Source organism: Sesamum indicum, linkage group LG13 (assembly GCF_026168435.1).
Source record: "Sesamum indicum cultivar Baizhima isolate 11 linkage group LG13, ASM2616843v1, whole genome shotgun sequence".
Taxonomy (NCBI): Eukaryota; Viridiplantae; Streptophyta; class Magnoliopsida; order Lamiales; family Pedaliaceae; genus Sesamum; species Sesamum indicum.
The window spans coordinates 11833807-11842909 of record NC_142669.1 but is presented as its reverse complement, the minus strand read 5'-3'; the positions used below and the strand labels follow the sequence as shown (position 1 = coordinate 11842909).

The 9103-nt window shown below is 33.6% G+C and overlaps 2 protein-coding genes and 1 non-coding gene across 3 annotated transcripts; all 3 read left to right on the top strand.

The window, feature by feature from the left end:
* The first annotated feature begins 1810 nt into the window (after positions 1–1810).
* On the top strand, positions 1811–1940 carry LOC148784511 (U11 spliceosomal RNA). Its single transcript, XR_016063876.1, has one exon. It is a non-coding gene; the product is annotated as a U11 spliceosomal RNA (small nuclear RNA).
* Positions 1941–2049: 109 nt separating this feature from the next.
* LOC105177047 (phenylalanine N-monooxygenase-like) lies at positions 2050–5249 on the top strand. Its single transcript, XM_011100071.3, has 2 exons — positions 2050–3204; positions 4484–5249. The coding sequence occupies exons 1-2, from the start codon at positions 2254–2256 to the stop codon at positions 5120–5122; spliced, it is 1590 nt and encodes a 529-aa protein (XP_011098373.1). The 5' UTR covers positions 2050–2253; the 3' UTR covers positions 5123–5249.
* Positions 5250–7823: 2574 nt separating this feature from the next.
* LOC105176819 (E3 ubiquitin-protein ligase ATL41) lies at positions 7824–8726 on the top strand. The gene has a single exon (XM_011099736.3). The coding sequence runs from the start codon at positions 7867–7869 to the stop codon at positions 8533–8535; it is 669 nt and encodes a 222-aa protein (XP_011098038.1). The 5' UTR covers positions 7824–7866; the 3' UTR covers positions 8536–8726.
* The last annotated feature ends 377 nt before the right edge of the window (positions 8727–9103 follow it).

The following is a 9103-nucleotide window of genomic DNA, read 5'->3' as shown; positions in this document are numbered from 1 at the left end:
ACCTCATTAGTCGCATGAGGGAGTTTCAATTGCTCTTCAACTTGCTCTTTGAAAGAACAATACTCCATATGACCTCATAAAAAACATATATTCCAGATATAGGAAGTTTCAATCTAATCTGAACTCCATCCCGATATCATGGCTCCAAGCTAGTCATCCGATCCTATGTCCTACATCGTTTCTCCTTATGTCTTTGGATCACAGTTTAATTTGCTGGTCAGACTAAAAATACCCATACCTCTAAGGTAACTACGGTGTTCTAGCTGTCCCACAGAGGCTGTTTGGATGAAATACTACATCTAAAAATTGGGTGTTGTGCCTAGCATTTCCAAGCGAGCGGTTATCTTTTCTGATAACAACAGGGCGATAGCGCAAGCCAATGAGTCGAGATCTCATCAATCCAAATATATTTTTGGAAGCTTCCATCTATTAAAAGATATGGTAAGTATAGATGACGCTCAGATGGACCAAGTCAGCTCAGCATAAAATGTTTAAACTAAAAATAATATCCACCTTCTCAATCGTCTTAATATAATAATCGGTACCTACATATATATACATCAATTTTGAGTAATAAATGTTTAAACTAAAAATAATAATTAAACTACACTGGAAAAAATAATAGATGCCTATTGTTATCAAGTCAATCACAATCCACCTCTCCCAAACTCAGCTCAAAGATTAATGGTAAGCAATGATGGTAATTCTTATATTACTCGATACGATAATCTCCAAAAGATAGAGAGTACATGTGGCTAAATGATTCAAGAAAGTGAATACAAACAAAAAAAATACCGTAGATATAGAGAATTTTGCAATAAATTTTGCGCAGGATAAAACTAGCTATCAAAAACTAGCCATTATGACATTTGCGGCATGTTTGTGAGAAATTTACAATGGGCAAATTGACCAATACACTTGTGACGCTGAACTGCATTTGCTACAATAGGTGAAAGCAGTAGCATAATTTTGGAGTAGTTTGCGACAAAGATTTTATCGATTGTGTAACAAACGGTGAAATTGCACAATAATTCATTCCAATTATAATGGACTCGTCAGAAATTCCATTACAAATTTATGACTACAATTATCCCTTGCAAAACTCTTGCAAAAATGAGCTTGGGAAAATAATTAGGACAGTTTTTCCACCAGCAATAGACGGGCCTAACCCTGCAACAGCCTTTGTGACGTGCAATCCATCTATACGTCTGTCCACTTTATTTCAAATCCAAGATAACGTCATTTGTCCCAAAATCCCTTCAATAACTGGTGGAAATTAGGATAGATAATTTCCTTCGCAAATTTTTCGTTGCAATAAAATAATTTGTCCCAAATAAAATCGTTTCAATATTCGCCTCAAATCCCACTTTTTTATGTAGTGATATGTTAACACATTACACAAACTATTCTTACCCTTTGGTCAGGAGTGATTTTTATAATTATGTAAAAGAAAATATGAATAATTTGTATAACTAAATCATATATGGAAAGATGTAAATATAATTATTCCTATGAATTACTACCTATATCCAAGGAAAATTTGTGTGGTTTAAATTGTGTCAAGTAGTAATCTAAAGCTAAACTATATCATATATTTTTTTCTCCGAAATAGACCTATTTAATTTTGAAAAGGATAGTTGATTAATAATAGTTGGTTATTGTGATATTTTTCTTTTCTATTCTAGACATTTCTGTGAAACGAGTTGAATGCTCCGAATAGTGCATATATTTACATGGACTTGAAAGGACCACGTGTTATGACTGTTACAAGCAGAAAGCATACATTGATTTACATACCTATATTAATAAATAAAAGGGTCGGTTGGCCAAATATGCCACTCATCCGTTGTAAGGCTAGTGCTGTATGGCTATCAAGACATAAGGCCGACATAAATTTGTGAAAATTGATATAGGGTTGGGTTGTTTGGCCGACCCTTCAAAAAAACTAAAAAATTAAAAAATAAATAAGAATAAAAATTAATAGGTACAAAACAGAACATATTATATAACATTGGACCTTACATAAGATTTGGGTCCGGTGGTGGAAAAGGCACGACGGACAGAAGCACTTATGCTACATTTGTTCACTTACATCTCCAAGAATTGCTTCCAATCACTCTCCATTCATTTTACCAAAGCAAATCTCAAAGTCTCTTTTTCCGCCATCTCACATTGATCAAATTTCTCAAGAACACACACACGAGGGAGAGGGAAAGAAAATTAGTAATAAAGAAGAAAAGGAATCCTGAGACCATGGAAATTAACAAAACATGCCTTCGCATCATCAATTTGTTTTTGTTGCTCGTATGGGGTTTTACTTCCGTAATCTTTATGAAACGGCTACGTTTCAAGCAAAGAACAACACCTCCTCTTCCACCGGGTCCGATGGGCTACCCTATAGTTGGCTGCATGCCTGAAATGATGAAGAATAAGCCGGCGTTTCGATGGATACACAAACTCATGCAAGAAATTAACACTGAAATAGCTTGCATCCGCCTTGGTAACACGCATGTTATCGTTGTAACGTCTCCTGAACTTGCACGAGAATTCTTGAGGAAACAAGACGTGATTTTCGCTTCCAGGCCTAAGAGTATGTCTGCCAACTTGACGAGCAATGGGTTCTTGACGATAGCCACAGCACCAATGGGCAATCAATGGAAGAAAATGAGAAAAGTTATTGCCTCAGAAGTGCTTTCACCTGAAATGCACCAAAGGCTCCATGCAAAAAGATGTGAAGAAACTGATCATCTAGTGAGATATGTGTACAACCAAAGCCAAAATCCGCTCCTAAATGGGCTTGTGAATGTGAGAGTTGTCGCTCAACATTACTGCGGGAATGTGAGCAGAAAGTTGGTGTTCGGTAAGAGATTTTTCGGGATAGGAACTGGGGATGGAGGCCCTGGAATGGAAGAGAAAGAGCATGTGGATGCATTATTCACGATCTTAAAGTATCTCTATGGCTTTGGAATTGCTGATCATCTTCCGTGGTTGGAGGAGTTTGATTTGGATGGGTGTAAAAGAATTCTCAAAGATGCTATAAGGAGTTTGAAAAAATATCAAGATCCAGAAATTGATAAGAGGGTTTACATGTGGCAACAAGGGATCAGAAAGACAGAAGAGGATATTCTTGATGTTTTGATTAACCTCACAGACTCCGAAAAGAATCACGTGTTGTCAGATCAAGAGATAAAAGCAGAAATTACTGTAAGTATCCTTATTGTCTCACCTAGAAATTGATAAAGTAAATGTTGTCTTTTCTTATTACAGACTAAAAATAAGTTGGTATGTATTGATATAACTACAAGATCGTTGCTCCACATTCAGTTTGCATATATATAATTATATTTTTATACATATAAGATTATTAAAACTATAATCACCACTAAATTTGCACAGTTTAAAGAACAAAACATTATCAAAGAATTATATCTTCTAATTTAAAATTAAGGTAATTATGTAGCAATGCATATAATTTGTTGTGTATTCTAGGATAAAATGTAAATATAATGAAATGGAACTATAAGATTGAAATATTTTGATGGTGTATATATATTATAACATTTTTTAGTAATTATTCATATTTATTTATTAATATAATAGTGGATAACATGCATACTTTCGTGTATATTGTATTTACATACAAATATTGGTCACATTTGCTTAATTGATAATATGAAAATCAATATTTATTACTTTGCATATAATATTCGACTAATTTTTCTCAAAAGTTTAAAATATATCTAACTTGATTTAGTAATATAAAAGAAATTAGTTTATATATTCTCAACCATCTGTAATATTCAATCACATGGAAGAAGGATGGCAAATAATTTTACTTTTAGGAATTTAGAATTTGGAATGAACTTGAGATTTGAGATGACCATGCCTTTTCTTCACACCATTCAACTCGATCAGCAAGAATGCATGTGTTGTAACAATTTGGAAAAATGATATTTTTTGACCCGTAATTTAGAATATTTTTATTTTTGGTTTCATTGATTATAGAATTTTTATTTTTGGTCCTATAATTTTTAAGAAATAGCACTTTTGGTCCCAATTTTTGTTGTATATTTTAATGAAAAATACGTGTGGTTATTAGAGCCTGTACACTTTTTTTTTATCCATACGTTATAGAATTCTCATTTTTGGTGTTAAGTCGGCCACGTGGCCTTTTTAATTAAGCATATAATTGAGAGGTTTCATGGGACAAAAAAAATATTATTTTTTTAAAGTTAGGAAATCAAAAGTGAGAATCTCCTAACTGATCGATGAAATTAATCAAAAATAAAAAGATCCTAAATAACAGGACGAAATATACCGTTTTTCCTACCAATATATATTACATAAATGTGGCTAATACATAGAATCTCTCGTTTTGGCGTAAAACCACAAAAACCAAAAGAGCTATATATGCATGGTTGTTATAATCACTTAAGCTAAATTATATTGCTTATTCAGGACTTTTCATCTTTGATACCTGCAGGAAATAATGCTAGCTGCAATTGATAATCCCTCGAATGCAGTTGAATGGGCTCTTGCAGAAATGATCAATCAACCTGATATTCTTGATAGGGCCTATAAAGAATTGGATCAAGTCGTAGGCAGAAATAGACTAGTGGATGAATCCGATTTGTATAGGCTAAATTATATCAAGGCTTGTGTAAAAGAGGCATTTAGGTTACACCCTGTAGCACCTTTCAACATCCCACATGTCTCTGTGGAAGAAACCACTGTGGGTGGGTACTTCATCCCTAAAAATAGCCATGTGTTGTTGAGTCGTCACGGGCTTGGACGAAACCCTAGGATTTGGGAAGACCCTCTCGTCTACAAACCAGAACGCCATATTGTCAACAAAGACTCAGAAGTTGTGCTTATGGATCACGATTTGCGGATGATATCATTTAGTACTGGAAGACGAGGATGTCCCGGTGTTGTGCTTGGTTCGACCATGGCGACCATTCTTTTGGCTAGGCTTATACAAGGGTTCAATTGGAGTCCACCACCTAATGCACCGAGCAATATTGACTTGGTTGAGTCAGAAGGAGATTTGCTAATGGCCAAACCATTGATTGCATATGCGATACCTCGTTTGGAGCCACATGTTTATCTAAAACTCATGTAGAACTAATATCATGTGTATGACAATAGACCATGAAAGATTCGTAGGTACGTTTATTTCTGGCTAGTATGTGTGTTGTCTGGCTATTACTTGAATTATATATGTATAGTTAAAGCTTATGTTGTTCACTTAGGGAAAACAAAAAAAAAAGGAAGAAACAAAGGAAAATAGGTTATTTACAACACAAAATTTTCATGGAAGTGTCCTTTGCAGAGAATTTTGCGATAGATTTTGCGCAGGACAAAACTAGCTATCGGAAACTAGCCATTATGACATTTGCGACATGTTTGTGACAAATTTACAATGGGCAAGTTGGCCACTAGACTTGCGACGCTGAACTGCATTTGCTACAATATGTAAAGGCAGTAGCAAATTCTTGGAGCAGTTTGGGACAAATATTTTATCGACTGTGTAACAAACGGTGAAACTACAGAATAATCCATCCCAATTATAATGGACTCGTCAAAAATTCCATCACAAATTTATGACTACAATTATCCCTCACAAAACTCTATTGCAAAATGGAGCGATCGAAACACATAACCATTTATTTTTCAGTGTCGTTATTCTCGACGTTGCTTAATAGTGCTGAGGTGCTCTGTGAGATTTCGTTGGCCTAATCGCAATTGGCTAAGGAATATTACATGGGCAGCAGCAAAATGGAGAGGGAAATATATCATAAACGTGGCATATCGAGTGCTACTGGCCTCTTGTGTCTACCATATATGGCGGGAACGGAACCTACGGAGATTTGAGCGGACGGATCGGACGAAAAACTCACTAGCCTTCCTTATTCTAGAGGATGTTCCGCAGAGGATTCTTAGTGCTACATTATCTCCTTTATTAGTTCTTATACACTTTATCGAATATCCCTTGGCTTGTCGAAAGAGATACCAAAATTTGAACATTGTTGTACTGTATGTTATTATATGTATGTTAATATTCGACTAATATAACTGTTGATATTATTTTGATTAAAAAATTTACGTAATATTTCGTCATTTTTTCTATAAAAAAAATTATTAATTTTTTTCTTGAAGTTGAACAAATCTGTACTATCTATAAAAGTATTTTTAGAAAAAAGTTAAACACAAAATATGTCAAGAAAATAACTACTTATTTAACTCTCATGCTATCATATCTGTTTTGATTAATTTACTAATAAAAAGACCTTATTATGCCAAATATTCTAACATTTTATGAGATACGAAAATATTTTATAAGCTATAATATTTTGCTTTATCCGAAGTTCTAAAAATTTATAAGATATTTAAAAAACCTTGGCGTGATACCCTTTTAATCTTATAAAACCACGATCAATATATTTACTAGGAAATTTAAACAAAATTGACTACATTACTTACACACAAGACTTTCTAGTTTCTTGTTTTTAAACAAAATTGACTATTTTACACACAAGACTTTCTAGTTTCTTGTTTCTTCAAGAGCCATGACGCACGCTCAAGACCGATATCAAATAGTTATTATTTTGAAACGGTCAAAATTGAATAGCATAGAAGATTTTTTTTTATTTTATAATTCTATTTTTCAGCGAACGTCTTTTATGTTAAAATACTAATAAAATTTGATGAAATAATTAGAAATAAATTTTTTTTTATGAAAATTTTGTAATTAATAGGATGGAAAATATACTGATATTAAAATTTGAAACAAAAATTAATATTTTCCCTAATAATAAAATATGCATTCTGGAAATTTCCAAGTCAAGCTCCGGATAAATGAAATTTGTCCCAAAAGTCATTATTCCACAGTCAAACCACTTGAAATAAGCTGTTTGTAGTTTTGATTCCCCACACCATCAAAACCCATTAGCCCACGCAAAACCCAATTCGTTCACACACATCCTTGTGAACGCACAACATAGGTATGAGACAATCATCCTTTTGTAACTCACCTCAAAACATAGGGTTATTTACATTGATTTTTTTTTAAATTTGACATAATTATAAATCTTCTTGTTATTTGATTAATGCAATTTATCTCTATATGATATGTGAAATGAGCAAATAAACTATTGTGAAAAAAAATTAGCAAATTATCTCCACGTGTTTCGAAAAATGAAGCAAATTGCACTCCTATCAATTGTTAAAATAGGGAGGTAATTTGCTTTGTTTTTTAAATCTCAGGGGGTAATTTGCTATTTTATTTTTCACAGGGTGTTTTTACTCATTTCTCATATCACTATGGGGTAAATTGCAATTTCTCCTTTTTATTATTTTAAAATTTATTAATAACCCATAATTTTAATTAACGATCGTCTAACAATTAGCTCAATCTGTTAGTCCCCATTAGGTTTTCATCCATTTTCTTTATGAACTGACTGAAATGCTCTTATGGACTGAGAATTACAATTTTATTTGTTATTTAAAATTTTCTAATTTTTTTTATTGACTAAGTTGATAATTTTGTTTTTATAGTTTTTCAAATTTTTCCATCTACCCTGTACGATTTTGTTTATAAATTTTTATTTTTTTAGAAAAAGAGAAAAAGATAATAAGAGTAAAGTTGATAATTCATGCATTCATCCAAGCATTACATAATTTTATTAAATATCATAAAATATTTATAATTTTTTAAATAATAAAAAAGTATTCGTAATTATGTCAAAATTAAAAAAATATCTTCTTAATTTACCTTAAATCGCATATATAAGAAATCCTAGCGTGTAGAACCAACAAGAAAACATAAGATACCTCCACCCTCAACCACTCCTCCCGAATTCCACCATGGGAATGGACGACGACGACGATTCTTCCTTCTCTCCTCGTAAACACAACTACAATGTAAATAGTAAGATCATGTTGATAGCTATAATCTCGTTATCGTTCGTGGTGATACTCGTCGCCTTACTCCACATATACGCCCGATGCATGCTGCGCCGCCAAGCCCGCCGTCAGGCTGCCCTTCGCCGTCTTGGCTTCATAACACACTCCGCCAACGTGCAGATCGTCGAGCCGCCAAAAACCGGCCTGGACCCATCAATCATCGCCGCTTTACCCATATTCATGTTCAAACAAACAAACGGCACCAGCAGTGAGATGGGCTCCGTGGAGTGTTCTGTATGTATAAGCATTTTGGAAGATGGTGAAATGGCAAGGACTTTGCCAAATTGCAAACACACTTTTCATGCAGACTGCATTGATAAATGGTTCGGTTCAAACTCAACATGTCCAATTTGTCGCACGGAGGCCGAGCCTAGGCCTGTGGCCGGAGCACCACCGTCGGCGCCACCGCTAGACGGGGACGGAACGCAGCCGTCGTCGTCTAAAGTTAGTGGCTCAAGCTCGCGGTTAAGCTCCTTCAGATGGATTCTTAATAGAGAAAGGTCATCTAGGAGGATCCATAGTCAGTCTTGTGGCCAGGAAGAAGGTCTACCAGATCTTGAGAGGCAGTGATTACAATAATTAAAGGTACAGATTAAGCATCACATACATACTACAAAATGGAAAAATTAATAATAGTTGAATTTGATTTTTTCCTGTGCAGCACTTTGAGGTTCTTGGGATTGTTTCTTTCTTCCTTTCCCTTTCATGAGGCTATGTTCTTTAAATAGTTAATCTATAATATTGTGAGAGCTTTCTGTATAATTTTCCAACTTTGACATGTTACGTGCCCAATATATTTACGTTTTCATCTTGAAAATACTTAGACTTTACATAGTTGTTAAAGAATAGGATAATTTAAATCAACGTATTTTAAAATTAGGTCTAATTTAAAAAATATTTTCTATTTTTTAAAAAATTATAAAAATACTACTTGAAATTACGATTTTAATTACAAGCTCGCCCGATAATGAGAGGCAGAATTTTACAAATACACACCTTGAATTAAGTAACATTGAGGGTGTATACTTATAATTTTATAAAGACCGTGAAATATTTTTGTAATTAAATCCAGTCATAAATAATTTACCCTAAAGATATCAGCACTACAGAAAAATTCAGTTTTTGTTATACTATAAAT